Source organism: Apis cerana, linkage group LG5 (assembly GCF_029169275.1).
Source record: "Apis cerana isolate GH-2021 linkage group LG5, AcerK_1.0, whole genome shotgun sequence".
NCBI classification, from domain to species: domain Eukaryota; kingdom Metazoa; phylum Arthropoda; class Insecta; order Hymenoptera; family Apidae; genus Apis; species Apis cerana.
In genome coordinates this window covers 12,965,253-12,985,572 of record NC_083856.1, presented here as the reverse complement: position 1 = coordinate 12,985,572, position 20,320 = coordinate 12,965,253, and the positions used below count along the sequence as shown (strand labels likewise).

The 20,320-nt window shown below is 31.0% G+C and overlaps 1 protein-coding gene across 5 annotated transcripts; it reads right to left on the bottom strand.

Annotated features, from left to right (window-relative positions):
* Positions 1 to 490: 490 nt before the first annotated feature.
* On the bottom strand, positions 491 to 19,542 carry LOC107998893 (lutropin-choriogonadotropic hormone receptor). 5 transcript variants are annotated; one of them, XM_017058421.3, is made up of 13 exons: positions 19,044 to 19,542; positions 8,338 to 8,409; positions 8,172 to 8,243; positions 7,799 to 7,867; positions 7,114 to 7,257; positions 6,759 to 6,899; positions 6,603 to 6,668; positions 6,357 to 6,500; positions 6,205 to 6,276; positions 5,746 to 6,038; positions 4,532 to 4,705; positions 4,246 to 4,440; positions 491 to 4,115 (listed from the first exon to the last, which is right to left on the bottom strand). In XM_017058421.3, the coding sequence occupies exons 1-13, from the start codon at positions 19,265 to 19,267 to the stop codon at positions 2,719 to 2,721; spliced, it is 3,063 nt and encodes a 1,020-aa protein (XP_016913910.1). In that variant the 5' UTR covers positions 19,268 to 19,542; the 3' UTR covers positions 491 to 2,718. The 5 variants fall into 5 exon arrangements, with proteins under 5 accessions (XP_016913910.1, XP_016913919.1, XP_061931441.1 ...); XM_017058430.3 differs by having other exon boundaries at positions 4,532 to 4,645; XM_062075457.1 differs by lacking the exon at positions 19,044 to 19,542 and adding exons at positions 8,907 to 9,036; positions 9,158 to 9,391 and having other exon boundaries at positions 7,114 to 7,867.
* Positions 19,543 to 20,320: the final 778 nt, after the last annotated feature.

The following is a 20,320-nucleotide window of genomic DNA, read 5'->3' as shown; positions in this document are numbered from 1 at the left end:
TAGACAAATGACGATTTGATTTTTTTAATTTATATAAAAAAGCATAAAGGAATAAAAGGATAATTTAATAGATACATCCGAGTGATTTATAAAATTATTTTTCCAAATTGCAAAATAATATAAGTTTTTGCATTAGGAAGTTTCAAGTCTCATATTTTTAGCTGGTAACGTATACATATACACGCCTACACGGAAGATATAGATACTATTTGAGTAAGTTGAGAAAATTTTATTCTAAATAAATATTTAAATTATTTCTGTTATATATATATATATCAATAGTATTATATCGTTCGCCAATTCAATGGTGATATAGAGTTTTCTTGTAACGCGACAGAGTACATTTTTTCAAAAATAAAAGAATTTTATAAAATTTCGGAAGCATCTAGCCGATTTCTGTTTCTTTTTTTTCTTTTTATCGATCTTATTAAAAAAATCTATCTATAAATCTGTTCTTTTTTTTCAGGGTAATAGAAATGCAACACATTCGTTCGTCGTAATTCGCTATTTTATTAGAAAAACGTTATTAAATAGTTTGGACCGGACACACGCGCAAAATATGTTTGGTGTTACGTCGATAATGATAGACAAAACTCTTAAACAGCTACTGCAATTTCAATTTTTTAACTTTTTGTGGCCTAGATCTATGCTGCTGTAGATACAGTTCAAGACTTTCAGATGCAAATTCTAGTTCTTTTGAAACAATATCCTAAATAAAATTATACCACTGCAAATAATTTTATCAGAATTAAAATTAACATAGCAATATACTGCCAATTTAATAAATTTTGCAGATTACTATTTTCATAATAGTAATAAATTTTTAACAAGTTTTTCTATTTTTTCTAATTTTAAATTAAAAATCTAGAAAAGAATTATGTATATTCAACAAAAATTATATAGTATATTCAACAGAATTGAATATACTATAAATAAAATAATGGAATATTTTTTAAAGAAAACAAGAATTATAATCTGGAGGTCTCAAACGGCATTAAGTATCAAAACAATGGTATACAAAGAACAATACAATTCACTCATCGACAAATAAGTCCGGCAACTAATATTAACAAATATCTTTGTCATTAATTTAAAACCATGTATAAACATCTATACGCCGTAACGATTTTACAATAGTCTTTAGGTTAGGATGGTCAAGCTGTGACCTACTATAGCTGCACAACTTTATAATTGTTCACTTTCATAATTAACGAACGTAACAATGTACGAATTGATTTTAAGATAGTTTATAAATTCCCAAATAATTACGTATTATTTTCTAATTTTATTTTAAGATGAAATTCTTTTTATTATAAAGATCATCTTATCCCAAAAATATATCGAAGAAATTATAGAAAATTTACCCACTGATTAAATTTTCTAATTCGACTTATTTGAGAATCTATCAACCATCCTATAATTAACAATAATAATTAACAAATAAATTAGTCTTTAGATTATTCGTCACTGGTATTATGATATTTGATTAAAAATTGTATTACGTGTCCAAATTTTCAACTAGAAATCAACTAGAATCAAAATTAGAATTATGGGACAAACTGTATAAACCATCAGTCTTATGAAAACGCAACACACGCTTATTAACAATTGAACAATGGATTTTAAATACTGATCCCGTAACAAAAGGATTTTCCTTTGAACCACAGATAAAAAAGCGTTCGAGTTTCTATCGGATCTAATAACTTTGTAAGGATGAACGAATAGAAAGAATACTGTGTGCTCTATTTTAAATTTATCAATAAATAGTACAATGTTCTAATCTTAATCGAAAACTATGTGGAACATCGTGTACTTTGTCGTTTGAGTCATAATTCTCTAGTAATTTCTTATAGAAAAAGCCCCAATGAAATTGATGCACTTTTTATACATATTTTTGAATTCTTTCCCTCGTATAGAATTAAAATTTTTCATCAAATTAAATTAGTATGTTATGTTATTATGTTGGCTGTTGTGGAATTTATTCATAATTTTTTAATGTTGTTTAAAAATCTTAGATTTAATTAAATATTGAAAAAGTCTTATCTTCCAAAATGGAAAAAAAAATAGTGTTTCAATTTTATTAGTATTTTGTATTATGAAATATCAATATAAGAATTATAAAATTCCTTCAACAGTCAACTTGTTAAAAATTCTTGGCAGTATCTAACAAATATGACTACCGTATTCACCCTCTTTCGATGCAATTTATCCATATGCACGTGTAACGGACGGTCAATAAAGGTAGATCAATTTTGTTTCTTCCACGAATCCAAACGATCTACAATATCGTTTGCACTTTTAATTATTAATTAGTATAAATAATTGTACAAAGAGAATAAAAGTAGTAGAATTTTTTACTCTTCTTCCTTCAACGTCTTATAAACTCCTTTACTTAAAAACAATTCAGAAAAAGAATAAAAGTGTGATATTTTTAAACAATATTATATATATACATTACAATCAACTTTAATCACAAATGTCTGCAAACGTTGAAAGAAGAATGCGCTAGACTATTCATCGTTTTTTCATTCACTTAATCTTAAACGATGATTATCGCCAATATACAGAGTATTTAATCTCCTCTCCTTCTTTCACCTCTCTCATTGTCAGAAGACACTTAATACTGAAACCATTCGGAAGCAACGAGACCTATATTTGTAATCTATTATATTATATAACCGAGTATAATCTCTAATAAACCGATACGCATAGATCAATTTAGCACTGCGCTGTATTATCATCATCTTGCTGATCACTGGTTTCTGCCGCGGAGGGTATAGTTGCGAGGAGTCTGGCAGCTAATCTACTTGGCGATCCAGGTGGTTCAGGCTCTTGAATTGCAAGCTGGCGGGTGAGCCTTGGTTTCGACCTGGCTGGTCTCGGTGTATTTCTGGCAGTTACCTCAAGGGACGCGCTAGACCTCGAAATCCTCCAAGTACTAGTGCTAGCAGTGGTGGCGGAACCGGAAGAATCATTTCTGGAAGAACTGAGATTCGAATCTTGAGACGGTTTTCTAGTGATCAGCCACGAAGAAGCTCTCCGTTTAGGATCTAATAATCTTAATGGGATACCGCAATGATGAGTCTGTCTCCAGGAATCTGATCTAGACGAGGAGAAATTTTCACTGGAGGACACCGATGAGGCTCGTTTGTGTTGCTTCTGTTGGATCTCTGCAATTTGATATGCGTATTGATCGCTACGCGCATGTCTGGGCCTCGTGTCTCTAGCGCACGGCCACAATATCCTGGTGCCCCATCGTCGGTAACCGGAACATTGGCTAGTCTCGAGTAATCTTGAATTACATGCACAAGGTGTCTGATTCTCTCGCGACGATCTGTCCACCAAACTGTTCGTGTTTACCGGGGTCTGTCTGTTGCTGAAATTCGAGCTATGCCGGCATCTGCCGATCCCCCTGGTCACCCTGGACTCCTCGATCGCCTTGCAAATAAGTACGCAATCTTTTTTAAACTGCTTGGTCAAGATGGCGTACAGAAACGGATTGCAGCAGGAGTTTAACGGCAGTACGAACACGGCAAACACTTTTGCCTGTTCAAGCGACACCAGCTGCAATCCAAATGTGGCAGTCAGCGAGAAGAACGCTATGGGGGACCAGCAGAGGAAATCGGTGAACACCAGCAGAGCCATCCGCTTAGCGATTCGCGAATCATTCGAATTCCACGCTTGGGAGCCTCTAATCGCGCAGTACATTTTCAGATAGCATCCCATTAATATAAGAAATGCGACACCGTTGATCAACATCAAAAAGATCACGTATGCTAGCGCAGCGTTCCCGTTAGTCTCGAATGGTAGGCATATAGCAAATTTTCTATAATCTGATACACCGATCAGAGGCAGACTTGCCATCGACAGTGCGAAACACCAGCCTACGGTCATTATGTAACCTGCATGCTTAAGTGAAAGTCTTTTGTTCAGATGCATGGCATGCGTTATGGCGTAGTTCCGTTCTAAAGTAATTACTGCTAACGTGTATACGCTTAACTCCGAACTGAGAACGCCTAGAAAACCGGCTAACTGACAACCAGCGGAAGTTTGCCACGGTATGGCGTACATTCGGAATTCTCCTAGAGTCGAAGCGTCCACCACTGCTAGTAGACCTGAAATTAACAAAAGTGTTATTTGAAGTTATAAATTTGAATGATGATGATTTTAAATACGTAGAAAATGATTCTATACCATAGAATGGTATTTTTGCATCTTGCATAGATATTTTTTTTTATGCCTGACCTAAATAAATGCCCATGAAAAAATCTGCTGCAGCAAGGTTGCAAACAAGAAACCGAGGAACATCCATCTTGCTTCTGGAGAATATTAACACGAATACTACGGTTCCATTTCCAAGCATGGCGAGTAGAAATACTACCCACACACCACAACGTAATGTCCACCAATCGAACAGATCTTGGCACGGTAGAAAAGGACCTGGAAATCATACAATATTTTAAGACTTTTTTTATACTGTGTATTAAAAGAAGAAGAAGAAGAAGAAGAAAAATATTCATGTTGAAATTACCAGGTTGAGGTAGGCACTGTACGTGAGAAGTTTGAGCTGGCAGTGTAACTCGGTTGTTCTGCTCTTCAAAATAATCCTCAACATATGAGGGCAGGTTACCAGGGTATGTAAAATCTGAACCAAAGTTAGCCCAAAGTTCATTTATTTGCGAGCCAAATTTGTCGGTCATGTTATCTAAAACATGTCATCACTTCAGTGCTGCAAAGTCTTTTTTTTCTTCTCGTTTGAACGAATCGATGATTGAAGAAAAATAATTGAATGATTTTTCAGATAGAAAAATGTGTGTTTTTGTGAATTTGTGCTTCTCTTAACGATTGTACGAAATAGGAAATCTCTAACATGGTAGATTCAAAATGAGGAATATTATATTTTTTTTAAAATAAACTATAATAAAATATAATAATATTAAAAAATATTTTATCACTATTATTGATTCTTTTAATTCTTTTAATTTATAAACTTCAATGATACTTTTTGTTATTATTTTTGACTGCAATTTATCAATGTTATTAATTATAAAATTAATTTTAAATTTGCCACGAATGATTATTGAAATATCATATGATTCATACTAATAAATGAAATTATTTATTTTTGATTTTTTGAGATAACAAATAATCGAAATTTGAAGGGTTGAAATTTATTTATATATAAATTAAAAATATTCTAAAAATTTATTATTAGCTTATATTTTCTCTTAAATCCTAAATAAGTAGATTCATGCGCTTTGCAGCATTTCAGTGTCGATTGATTCATCAACGAATTGTGACAAGTTGAATTTTAAATAAAACAAAACTATTTGATTAGATTGCAATCTTTTACAAAACAATACAAAACAATACAAATCAATCGTTCTTGCTAAGATGTTTTAAAAAAATAAAAATTTTAAAAACTTGTTAATTTTTTTCATTCAAGATATAATTATAATAAAGTATATTGTTTAGAGTATAGCGATAGAATAATTAGTGATAATGATTCTTTTCCTCTTTTTCAATCAAATGATTAAAATTTCATAGATTACTAATATACCAATATTTACACTTAATTGCTTCTATTAAATAGTTAATTTGATATTACTTTCAATAATTTAAAACAATGATTAAATAGTGAAATAAATAAAACAATATATAAAAATAAATATATTCATATTTAATTCATTTCAATGGTATATATAACTTGGAGGATTTAAATGCATGAAAGTTCTATCTACTTACTGAGCTGTGGCCAAATATCGGTGAAACTCGAGTTCCACAAGCTCATATCAAAATCATTGTCAGTGGGGAACAGGATAGACTCTCGAACGGAGGATTTCGTCACCGGATCCTCCACTTCGACTGATAGAAACGAGCAGCAGTGATAAGCGTACGATAATACCATTGTTTGTACACGTGGAAACCTTTCAGGAGCTGGAAATTCCCTCAATGCTGGATTGTTGAATGTCTTAAGATGTAATAGGCCTGATAGCCCTAGTGTTGGCAGTACGGGAAACACGTTATTCCCAAGATTTCTGAAGATTGAGAAAATGAAAAAAAAATATACATCAATGAATATCAATAGAAGAAAATTGTTATTGAAAATTGTTAGAATTTAGATAGTTTAATCTTAATTCTTAATTCTTTTTAAGAAACGTTATGATTTTTTAAAGCAAGACTGAATTTTTTATTAAAACTTACAAATCCTCTAAATGTTTCGTCTCTTTAAATGCGTTAGGGTGAATGTACTCGATATAATTGCTCTCTAGATCCCTGAAACATAGAATCCTCTTTTTTCAAAATGATAACGGCTAGCTATCTACACGGGATTAATTGCAAGCGACGACATTTACAACACTTGTAGCCTCGACAAGCCGGTGAACGCGTCACCTGGGATTACTTGCAACTTGTTGTCCGATAGAAGGAGGTCGTGCAACATGTCCAGACCTTTGAATGGCTCATTTGGAAACGACAGAATCATGTTACTGGCCAGATTTCTAGAGAAAAGAAAGTTTATTTTTATAACTTCAATTTCAATTGTGTACACAATTTTATAGTTCATTTATAAAATTTATATTGTTCTTAAGAGAAATACTTACAAAACTCGTAACTCGCTGCAATTTCGTAAATTTGGCACCTCTGTTAGAAAATTTGATTTCATATCACTAAAAATTAATTATTTATATCAACAATCGATAAAACATGATTCCATATTAAATGTTAATGAATTGTCGGCATAAAATTGAACTACTTACAAACTTTTCAATTTTGGACATTGCTCGCATAAATTTTTTGGAACATTCGTCACTTGTGCGCGATCCAATCTCAGCACTTCCAACGATTTTGTTCCATTCAAATTAGGAAATATCTGTAGTTCTTTTAGATTCGACAGGATCCTAAAAAAAAAATTTTCGTCATTTTCTTTCTACATAACTATATATTCGCAAATCAAAAAATATATACAATCTTCATTGCGATAATTTATCCAAGATATTTTTCCAAGATATATTTTATTATGTTTTAAATAGAGTACAAACCATCATCATACACGTAAGGTTTATCTATCTATCTGATAGTTGATAAATCGCTTATCGAATAATCTATACTCACAGTTTACGAAGCTTGCATAGATTGTGAAAAGTGTTCCCGTGTATTTCTTTGATAGGATTTCCGCGTAGGTCGAGCGTCAATAGATTAGTGACCTGTCGAAAAACATGCTCCTCCAAAGTTTCGATCCGGTTGTTCGACAGCGACCTACGGAACCGATAAAGCATACACGAATACGACTTTCTTGGTTTCCTTCGTTTCGGTGAAAACGGAAAAACAAAAGGAGCGGAGCATCGATCGATCGATCTCTCTTTCGCGATTCTAATTTTTAATAATTTTTCTTTTTTTGCATTTGTTATCATTTGTCGAAATATATATATAAAAAAAAAATTAAAGCGTTTCATAAAATTTAAATAATCATGATCACTCTGTGATAAACTATAAATTTTGAATATTTATCTTTTTTAAACGAAAATATTATATTCTTCTTTCCTTCAAAGATTACAATTTTCATTTTCAGCAAAATTCAAAAAAAATTCTCTAGAGTGATAATGATTTAACAGACAAATAATTTTTATCGTACATTAGAAAAATCTTCTCGATCTTTTGATCGAGACATCGCGGCCATATGAATATTAAATTTTCTAATCGGCCATGAATGTAAAACGCAGCTCGATAAGGAAATGGTATTCATAGAATGTAAAAAAAAGTTGTCAAATTACATTTTACTTAATCGATGCACACTTACAGGTCTTCAAGGCCAGAGAGCTTTACGATCGCGGTTGGAATTTTTGTTAAATAATTGTCATCGAGCTCCCTACAAAGCAGACAGAGAATTATAATTTTTTTAAAAATCGCGGCCACGATCCCATTTCATCTTTTTTCGTTTACAGCGAACAGTCCGCCTTTTATGTTTTTATTATCCCTTTTTGTTTTCTTAATTTCTTTATTGATCAAACAAATTTCTTTATTGAATCTTAACTGAATGAAGTTAATTAATTTTTTTTCTTTTTTAACACTTTATACATTTGTTGCATATAAATTCGTGACTTTTTCATTTTTATTTGTTTATTTTTCTTTTCTATTATTGTTATATTCTGTGTGACTTTTAGAACACTCACAATACTCGAAGGCTCGTTAAGTTTGTAAATGCATCATCGGTGATCGTATGCAAACGATTTCGTCGAAGTAATCTAGAAAATAATACGAAAATACTATTTGTTAAGAAAGAAGAGAAACGATAAAAATAATAGAAATATTATTGATTTTTTTCGTTTCGATACTTACAACACTTCAAGATTGAAAATTCGGTTGAAGGCACGGGCTGGAATGTCTGTTATGTTGTTGCTCGTTAAATCTCTGCAACAATTCAAGAAAAATTATACTGTAAATGAACAAAATAATCATACGAAGATTTTATTTTCATAATATATATTGTTACATATATCAAGTCAAAATAACAAGTTTAGTTGGATATAAATTTTTATATTATTTATAAACACGAATGAATGTTTATTTACAAGAGAATTTATTATTATTTATACTTATACTAGTTCGATTATTATTTATTTAATTCTTGATCTTTTTTTTGCTTATATTCGAGTCATACAGATTCAATATAATCGAAATAATTTTATATGAAACTAAATAGTACGAACGATAAGAACAAATGAATTAGACAAAGAATTGTTCCTAAGCAGCCTAGGGAGACGATTTTATTTTAAAGTGAAAAAGAAGAAAGGAACATATAAGATAAGAAAAAAAAATGAAAGAGAGAAAATTGGAGAGAACGAAAAATGTAAATAGTTATCGTCAATCTTGTATTTTCAAACAAGTGAACCATCGTTAAATGTTACCGACAAGTCCTCCATGTTTAGTTGTCTTCCCAATTTCACACTCAACTCACGAGACATGATCAGACGCGGCGAGTTTACGACGGACCGATTCTACTTGGATGCATTCCTTTCTTTATACGTACAATTTGTTCTAAAAATACGGAAACATCCGTTAACTGAAGATTTCTGAGCTAATTTTTTCAAGCAACATTTTCCTTTGCAAAAACTTTCGTTACATCTTTTTTAACGAATTATTAATAAAAAACACTGACCAATCACGAAGCACGTAACCTGTCAAACCACGGTAATGGTTACGTGCAACTGACTGAGCACGAACAAATCCAAGCAACGTGTGTCAAAAAAAATGTGTTGAATATTACAGTTTGTTCATTGTTCGTGATAATTCGATATAATTTTCTTGGATAAAAAAATATTTATCAAATTCAATAAATTTTCTTCGAAACATGTTGCTTGAATTTGTTCCTGCTCGATCAGCAGCATGTACCCAACGTTATCCTCGACTAAGTTACGCGCTTCGTGATTGGTCAATATTTTTTGTTACTAACTCGTCAAAAAAAACTGTAACTACAACAAAAGGAAATTGTTGCTTGAAATTATCTTAGAAATCTTCTATTCCATATTTTTGAGACATTCTGTATATATATATATATATATATCGAATATAATTTTTTTAAAATATCATCGATCTATTTATCGTCGATTTATTAATTCATATCCTTGTATCGTAAATTTTTATGTATTTTTATGTTATTTCATTCGATTTATAGTACTATAGTACTATAATTAAGATTCGGTCTACAAATGTCTAAAAATTAGAAAGATGATATAAAATGGAAAGTTTGTAAAATTTTCTGTGCACTTACGTTTAATTTATTTTTCCTAACAAAAAGAAACAAGAAAGAAGTAAACTTTCTCTCGTAAAGGATAAATCTGGAAAATTTTGTCGATCGTCATTTTAAATATCCATCCGTTTTTATCTGGCAATAAAGTGATTTTCCAGTTGATGGTAGGCATATTATCCTCGGTATAGTACCAATTACGCGCTGGTTACCCCTTAATGGCCCCATAAATTCGCCGATATCGAGCACCCAGCCACTTGAACACTACGAATATAGAATAAACTTGTTCGAGTGTTGCGCTTGTTTAAATCGCACACGCGAAACTTGACATTTTTAAACATAGCAGTCTAAGTTCTAGAAATATATTAAGCGTGTTGTAGAAGTAAGCATTCTAAAAGCATTCTAAACCATAAATCCAAATCGAAATTAGTTCAATTTAGTTTACTTTAGCTTCCTCTTTTTTTGTAATCGTAATCGATCAAACGTTTCAATTCGATCTAGTGAATCGATTCGAAAATAAAAATTCGAAATCACTTTCTCAGGTAGTATAGCGTCACTGGTGAATTCTCGTTCGAAGAATCGTTTTCTAGGCCACATTCAAAACGTCACCGTCCAAATATCGTCCTAGCATGCATAAATATCGAGTTTCGATACGAGTGCGGTTACGATTCATTGAATAAAAAAGTCCTTGGCTAATTTCGGAAGTCGCGCTCACTTGATTAGCATAAAGATCCGATAAAGCGATTGATTTCGCTTGATTTTTCGTGTTCTAACATAATAATGACGCATTTAAGATATTTTTAACATTTTTAACATTTTTAACATGATTTGAAACGGAAAAAATAAAAATATTTAAATAAACATATTTTTTTGAATAAATTTGTTAATCATTTATCAGAACAATTTATTGTACTCGATCCATTTTTATTCTTCGAATTGGAGAATATTTATCCTTATTTCTCGAAAATTGTTACAATATTATTTCCGTCCTCCTTTGAAGATTTCTTCTTAACCAAAAGAATTTGTCTCGATACAAACGTAGTTTTACATTATTCATACAACGTCTCGGATCTAATAAAACTTTATTCTAACTTTATTCTTTTCATATTTTTATACGAGCCTTTCTCGACAACTCAATACACATGCTAATATTCGTTTTATAAGTTAAAATTGACAAAATTGAATATTTTTGTCGCATAATATATATAATTTTAATAAATAATATGTTTTCTTCGATAAAATTTTCGGCATCGGTGGATGCGCGTGCGTAAACTCACTCGATCAATGTGTGGATACAATGTGCGGGCCGCACGGAAATCTCATGGAACAATGAAACTTTTTCAAGGTGTTCACAATACGTTTTTCCAACATTCTTCATGGTTCTTTCTCTCCAGTTTCCTCGAGATAGTAAAATAGTAAAAAAGGTCTTTTTTATTTACAGTAAATATTCTCCACTAAAAGAGCTTTTTTCATCTTTACACAGTTATCTTAAAAAAGTATCCAACTCAACAAGATGCTTCGGATAATTCACTAAATTCTACAAATTTTTCTTCTCTTCGAATGATGGTTAAACACGTGGAACGTCCCCATAATCAGAATCAATTAATCAATTTGTTTCACATCTCAAAGAACAAACTTGATGCAGAAGAAAAAAGTCGTCGAAAAGAAGAAAAGAGATCGATTTCTCTCTGTGACTGATCTAAGTCATTTGTAAAAAAAAAAAAAAAAAAAACGCCAATTCTCAACGCAATTTTCGTTCCCTTCGTATCTTATACTTAAGCTGATGGAAGTTTTAGGTTGGTTAAGAATGGTTTGTTCGAGTTTTAGGAGTTGGATGAAGGGCTGTTCGCACTCAATGGCAATGTTCTGATAAGTTTTTCAAAGAAAGTTTTCTAAGGAATCGTTTGTAAGGGGAAATGTGGTTTCTCGATGGAACCGTAAGTTGAAAGATTTTTCTTTTAACACGTTTTTCGTATCGTGTAGAGCGAGGAAAAATATCCTTTTGGCAAGAAGTATCATCAATTCAGATTTTATTTCAATCGTTTTTCTACCAAGTAGAAAAAAGAAAATTTTATCAGAAATATTAAAGTTGATTTATAATTCGATATTGCAAAAAAAAAAATGTTTCGTAATTATACGTTTGATAAAGTACGAGGATAATTTTTCTCACGGTTAAAAATAAACTGAAGATTGGTGGTAAAATTAAATTCAACATTGCCTATTTCTCACCGATTGTAATTTCTTGTTGTAGAGTCCAGAAGAGAAGACGAAATGCGAGACGACCGAGAAAAACATGGGAGAAAAACAAGAGAAACGAGGAGGGGACCTGTTATTTGGCGACGGAAGGGAGGAATTTTCATCGTTATTCCAGTCCTCGTCCTTTTGCTATTTGTCATCATAGTTTTATCTCGGTCTTTACTGCCTCCTCCTGCCTTATGCCGTGTCGTTTCGCAAATAACGCAGACGTGCCTCCCTCCCCTTTTTTTTACGAGTTTGCAGTAAAGATATATGATTCTCCGGTTGTCGATCGATCTTTGCAGAGTATATATACAAAACGACGGTTGCAATAACGAAAAATAAATAGAATAGATTTAAAAATAATAAGGGGATATTAATTTAATATATTTAGATGGAATAAATTTTTCTTTTCGTATTCTGACAATGTGGATTGATATTAAAATAATTATATTGTTAAATATATTGAAAACGAAGATCAATATGAATTTTTTAAGGGTTAAGAAGAATTTTTTAAAGGTTTCACTTGCCCTTTAATATTAAATTTCTGGTTTTATCCAACCGATTGTGAAGAGAATTTATCGTGTTTGGCTTAGTCGACTATAATTTAAATTTAGTATCGACTGATTTATGAATTTGGAGGAAATAAACGGAGTTGTGGCTCGAGAAAGCGTGTGTATCGAATGATTAAAAAGGCAGTTGACGAAAATTAATGTATCGTTTTGCTGCGCATTAAAAAGACAGATCGGAAAGAAAAAGTGTATCGCGTTATCGAATAAATTTCTTAACTTAATTTATTTCATTCCATGAATAGGATTTTTTATTTTTCACTGACCAATTAAAAAGCAGGAGGAAAAATATTTCTGAAAACTAATTCTCCAGTGATAGAAACGACCATCTCCTATTTATGGTCAGTCGGTTGTGTTTCGCAAACACGAAGAAAAACTTTGGCCACGATATAAAAGCTTCTATATGAATAACGGTGGGTCAGTCGTATCACCAACTTTTCTGTTATCTATCCGGAATCGATTCTCCAAGGAAATTTTTCATTAAATCTCATTTATTTTTTTTATTTTTTTTTTTTTGAAAATAAAAATATTTCAAAATTTGAATGGTTTCGATTCAATTATGGCGTAATATAATTATTTTCTTCTTAAGTGGACGCGAAAAAGATTCACGAAGATCGACTTTTCTTTTTTTTAAATAAATAAAACATTTTTAATGTATATTTAATTATATTCAATATATTCGTTTTTTTCCCACACGATCGAAGAAACAGGCTTATTCGCGTAAACGCGGATCAATCCCTCGATATTCTTGTCACGATCCAGGCTGGCATCTCAACCACTTTGTTACTGTCAGAGAAAGTTTTAACCGGAAATCTTAAATAAACGTTGAACATCACGTCACGGCTCGAACTTCATCCTCGTTCCTTTATTAAATTTTCGATCGTTTCATCCTTTCGTAGCCATAGACGATTCTATAATCGTATTCATACTATATTAAAAATTATAATAATTCAATTATACGTGGAGAATTCATTGTGTAGCAAAAATAAATGCGTTCGAAATGATTGAACGTTTTATTCCTTGAAATAAATGACTGAAAACTATCATAATTATATTACATTAAAGACAATTCGATTCTACATGGAAAATATGGAGAATTGCAATGCTCGATCAAAGTAACTAAAATAAAATAACATTTGCAAATAAATGACACACGTTGTATATTTTCACGGCCGAAATATTCGGCAAAGAACTTGTTTAATCGCATCCAAGTTTCACGTTATTGCCCGGCTGTTCCAGGTCGAGGAGTTGGTGTGAATCGACGCCACGGAAACGAATCTTGTGCAACGTTTCGGGTCAACAGCTCGTTCGCCTAAAATTGGACCTGAAGATGACGACTCGTTTCCTCGATGAGGGATGGCTGTGAGAACTCGCTAATTGGTGGAACGTGTTCGTTTTTCCAACGACACTCTCTAATCTCGAGAGATGATAATTAGCGAGATTAATCATTTCACTCCTCTTGGAAACTTCGCAAGATTTTTCTTGTACAAATGTGCGTAATATTTTTATCGATCTACGTAAATTATTGACAATGACGCAAAGTAATTATTGACAGATTATTTTATTTTTTTATTTTTATTTTTACTTGAATCTATATCTACATAAGTGTATAATAAAATAGTGTCGAGACAAATTCAATGACCTGCGTAAAATGATTCGGAATAACAGGAAATTGTAAATTAGCGAAGTCTTTAAATGTCAGATTAACGTGAATCATGAATTATATCGACTAGGATATTATTCTACACCAACGCGAAATATTTCGGTTAAAATTGCGAATTTGTGTCATTCTTTCACGACGAATTCATTTACTATTCAATACAAATTCGCGACTTTGATATGATTAATTAATTCATTTAGTTCGAATGTAATAAAAGATCCATTCGAATTTTTTCCTAAACAAATCGATACAAAAAAATTCAAAAATATTTATAAAAAAAAAAAGAGTTAAAAAGCATCGATTAAATAAAAATTTTCTATCAACGATTTTCTATCAACAATTATGTCGGCATTTTATTAAAATTAAAATTTTTAACTAAATTCAAAAAAAACATATTTGAGATAAAAATAATTTCGAAAAATATAAATAAACGTGGAAAAATAATCTTGAAAAATCATTGCTCCGATCGAACGAGAAAGATCGTGATGGAAAACACGCGTCTTGAACGCAGCGAGTGTGACCTGAGAAAAGTGATGTATCCGGTACAGATGTGACACGAATATTTCCGGATTACCGGCTCTCGATCGTCCAAGAACCGCCCCGTTCACCGAGATTCTTTTTCGTGGATCGATCCCTTTTCTTTCCGCGCTATTTCATTGTCGACGATGTTTTTTGCGTCAGATCGAAATAAAACAAAAATTAAATCGAATATTTTCCTACGTGTTACGGCAATTTCTTCTTCCTATTTTTTCCGTTCATTTTATTCAATCTTTTTTCGTTCACGATGGAATCTCGATAACACAAACCGACGTACGTTCTGACCTATATCGCGACTCGTCACCAGGATGGAATCTGGCGCAGATCGCTTGATTTCACAAAAATCACTCTCTTATGTACGTTTCCATCGTTCATTAACACATTAACAACCAATTTATTAAGGGATTAATTTACATTATAATCGGAAACAGATAATTATGTTTCAATTCGTGTCTGAGAAATTTTAAGGTTAACTTTCGTCGCGCGATAAAATTTCATACATTTACACTTGTTGTTAACAAATTAAGAAGAATGGAATATATTAAATTTTAAGCCATTTGACATTGAAATTTTTAGAATTTATTATATGGGTCAATGTTCATGTATTGCTACGTGATAATTAATTTAATGATAAGTATTGACATAGATACACGTGAAGTTTGACTAACGAGGAATGGAATACTATCGAATAGCCATATGATCGATAGTCGCTATAACTGATTCTCGATATGATTAATTATTCATTCTAAATTATTCATTCTTAATAAAATTAAGAAATTAATATAATTTTGAGAAATTTTTATTCGTCAATTCTTTTTGATTTTTATAGAATTACTTCTAAAAAAAGATTATCTTTTTTAAATTAAAAATACATTAAAATCGATATTCATGAATCTTGAGATTTTGCATTTTTCTCTTAAAATATGTATTTATCGAGGAGAAAAAACATTTTTATTAAATTTATAAAATTGATATGGAATAATAATAAAATTTCGAAATATTTTTTTCCGTAAAGACAAATGGGTCGAATTTGGCAACAGTCGGTGGGATTACTTTCACAATAACGTCATGAACACGCGATTCACGTTACAGACGTGACCAGCATGATTAATAGTTCTCCACGTTTTTTTCAGATGTTATATCGTCTATCGAGCATCAGGCCATAATAATAATATCTACTGATACTATGAGAATGAGAATTTTATGTGAATGAATTTTTAGTATTGGAGATACCAACACCGTTAAAAACGAATGATTATGATAGTTAACCAAAGCGTACGATAAGACCTATATACTTACATATAAAAGCAAAATTATATATTTAAATTATATATCATTCTGTAATTCATTTTCAAATAAACTATTTTCTCTATTGAGTTTTATTACTTATTAAATATTTTGTTATTCAAACAAAAAAGGAATAAGAAAAAGAAGAAAAGAATAGGAATGCGGTATAATTAGAAGAAACAACTCTATTGAATGAGAATAATTAACGAAGCAAAAGATCGAAACAGGTTCATCAAAAGAATGAATGAAAAAATCTTCACTCGAACATGCTTTTCCAACAAGATAGTTTTCTATAAATATTTCGCGTCGATGAAACCACGTGCAATGACAAGATACGTAAAAACGACTCGACTCTCGAACGAACGAGAGCGAGATTAATCGACTCCTAACTGCACATCGAGATATCGGTCGTCGAAAAGGTCGATGTAGAAACGTCTTTAGATAATAAATGGAGCAACTGTTGATCACGAAATTTTTAATTTGTAATGTTGCCATATTATTTCTGTAATAAATTGTGAAATTTTATTCTTTTTTTTAATCTAATAGTATAAATTTACGTTGTTATATGACAACTACTTGTTAGAAGATAGATCGTTTTCTTGTTGATTTACCAAGTGGAGAAAATCGATGATTCCTAAGATTCGTTTCGATTTCTTAGATAGAGAAGTGTGAATTAATCTCGACGACCCCCGCCGATTAATAAGCCTATTCCGCAAACGAACAAAGATAAATTACTTCGTTTTTCAAGTGTCTTCTTCTCTTTACCCTTATGTCATCCTCTATTTTTCTATTTTCTCTTGCGATCGATATTCGTGATGAAAATGAAATATCATGATAAAAGAGGAGAAATTGAAAAAAAAGAGAGAGAAGGAAGATTGTAAAAGAAAACAAAAGAAGTGAAAGGAGGAGATCGTGATGAAGAAAAATCACGATAAAAAAATAATGCAAAAATATCACAAAATATTTATATAGATCCTCACGAATATTGTTAACAATTCTATATATAAAAACAAGCTAGGATTTTATCTATCTATGATATGTAATTTCTCATTGATTCTTCTCATTGTTTCCTTGATTTTAAACCATGCTCTATAAAATATCGGCTGTCTTTGAGTAAAGAAGGATCAACCTCTTGGTTATGTAGGTCGACAAACGTCAACCGTATTTACTTGTACGGATTATACCTTCATACCTTTTGCCTTTAAGAGATGTTCTCCGCATTTCTAATACCTCGTTCCTGTATTCTCAGAAACATTCATTGTACCATGCAATTTCATTTTTATGATGCTCCTTCGGGATGATGTTTTTAATGTTCAATGCTATCGATTTTTCTTCTTTTTTTTTTATTTTTCCACTTTCTTAGAGAGACTTTTATGGCTAGAGTACGTTTTCAGATACATTATGGGCGTATATTTATTTTTGGATATAATACGGTAACAAATATAGAAAAAATATAATATTTAAATATGAAATATTCAATGTCTCAACGATTTAGTAATATTATAATTTGTTAAAATTTAAATCAAAGAGATAATATATATTAATGTTATAGGATTTCTTTTTCAGCCATTCACCATACAATTTAAATTATTTCGTAACCAGACACAATCTTGTATTAATCTAACTTTTCGCGAGACTAATGAAAAACATAAATTAATTTAAAATCATTTGATTTGAAAATTTTTGCGAATCATCATTTTATTTTTTTGATTAATGAAATTTTTTTCAATATAAAAATCGTTATTTGCTTCTTGAAAATTTTAAATTAAATGTTAAACAAAAAATACATAGATACAGATATATAGTGCAGATATAGTTCAGAAAAAATATATGATAAAAAATATCATTGTGAAAAAAAGTTGATAGTTTTATCGCAATATAACTTATGACACTTTCTATCAAATCAACATATTTTTTTGTAATTTTTGATATTTGAATTTAATTCAAATGACGACATCTCAAAATTGATTTCAATTCATGCAAATATATTTTTCTTAAATATTTTTACATTTCTACATCGTTAAATATAATCTAAAAAATATACTACTCTCAATAATTGTTTACAAAAGATCTGAAATAAATAGATTTGATAATGTATTAATTGTAATAGCGAAACAACGATTGATTAGAAAAAGATGACACGAAAATAAATTCGCATAGTATGCAGTGCTGCAAGTCGAACGAACAGACATATCTAAGTGTATACGCGGAAAATACGGCCAACTTGTCCCGAAGGATACTTTCGGATGGAATCCAGGCCAGAAAAAAGTTCCAATTACTCGTTCGTTTTTCCTCCGCCTTCTACGCGCGACCATACTGTAAATGTCATTTTTTTCATTCTTTCATTTTTGATCGTTCCATAAGATCAAAAAAATAAAATAAATATTAATCATAACAATAATAGTAACATTTCTATTTAAAGCATCGAGTATAAATGAAAAAGAAAAATTAATACTGTCACGTTATAATAGCAAATTGTTGTTTTGAAACTTGATATTATTTGCGTGAGGCTTAAAATAAAAGGGGTCATTTCAAAAAGAGAAACAAGTTCGAAAGACATGTTTTAATTTTGACAGATAGTTTTCACATTTGAATAATTGGCGCTTCTTGAGAGATCACGTGGTAATTGTTTTATATATTCAAATCATATTCTAATGTTTGATGATAAATAGTTATCAATAATAAATTTTATAAAATATATATAAAAATAAAATTAAGAAATTTTAAATCGCCATATGAATCATTTAAAATGTTAATGTCTCAAGGTTTCTGGTGTCTCATCCAATATCAAACCTTTCAAACTCTCAAGGCAAAAGTTCGAAGGACCTCCGTGCGACCGTAGTGCTCGAAAAGCCGCGCGCGCAAAGGAAACACAACAAAAAAGGAAACAAGAAATGAGAAATACGATCTCAAGTATATCAATAGAATTTAATACATTTTGAAGTATTTTGTCAAAATATTATAATATAATAAGTGAAAAGAAATATACATATGTATGCTTTATACTCACAGTTTCGTAAGATTGACGATGGATGGAAGTGTAGTGATATCGAGAGGCTCCAAGATGGACAAAAAACCAGCTCCGCGGCAAGAAATCTCCTTTCCGTCGGCAGTAATGTTGCAAGATTCTAGGAGACCGGGTCCACCGAAGGAACCCGGCTGTTCCTCGGCGGAGCAAATCCGGCAGAGGAACATCGCCAAAATGACAGTACCGCGGCAGAACTGTGTGCACATGCCGGTCAGCTTATTAGGCTTCTCTTCCTTCCTTCTGCCGGAGTCGCCGCGCCCAGGAAACGTTTCACTTCACCACATTATATTTATATCAGATACACATCAGGATCCTGAATCCTTTGACAAACGAAAAGATGAACACACGAGATGGCATATAGAAAGGAACGCGTGGCCTGTTAAGGAGCTTATAAGCTCACGAAACGAGCAACGCACGCGCTCACTTTCCCTTTAACGCGGTTTCAACAACAGACGTATACAATACGACATACGTTTACCAACTGACAGTGTAACTATATGTGCAATAGCAGTAACTGCACCAATTCCCCCTCTTTCACGCAGCCTCATCCCTACTATTGCCATATTCATTGCTTTGAACCAATCAACTTTCTCCGTAAAAACACCACACCGATGCAGTTCTTAGTATACTCGCGACTCGCAATATCGGTGCATCAATGATATATTCCGTATATAGAGATCCATAATATTTTCGATCGATTTTATGATTTTTATTTTATTTTTTAAATCGATGTTTGTAACAAGATGATTGAATGATATTTTGATAATTGGATATTAACTTTGATAAAAAAAAAAACAGAAATTTGTATGTTCATTTTTTTGAGAGATTAATTGATTTTAAATTTGAAAATTGCTAAAAATATATATTGAAGGATATTATAATATTCATAAAAGCATATTTCATATGTTCTTTTTTTTTATTTATTGTAAAAGACTTGAAATTAAGTTCGAAATTAGAAATTAAAATTAAATTATAAAAAAAAATTATATTATAATAAATAATATAAAAAACTTATTAATTATCGAAAAATAAAATATATAAATATATGCAAACAATATTGAGTTTTAAATAACATATATAATATTAATTATAAAATAATTATGGATATAATTATATTTTTAATAATTTTTGTTTATATTTCATATTTTTTTTATTAATTTTCTATAATCTAATAATTTATTTTTTATTCTTTAATCGTTTATTTAGGATTTATAAAAAATGTATTGTAATTATATGTTCTTTGCATGCTATATATCAAA

Excerpts from the sequence above, each read along its gene's own strand:
- LOC107998893 (XM_017058421.3), bottom strand. The coding sequence starts at position 19,267 with ATGTGCACACAGTTCTGCCGCGGTACTGTCATTTTGGCGATGTTCCTC. Across the intron at positions 6,900-7,113 it reads CTATGCAAGCTTCGTAAACT|GATCCTGTCGAATCTAAAAG; the intron begins GTGAGTATAGAT and ends TTTTTTTTTTAG. Across the intron at positions 4,441-4,531 it reads ACAGTGCCTACCTCAACCTG|GTCCTTTTCTACCGTGCCAA; the intron begins GTAATTTCAACA and ends TATGATTTCCAG.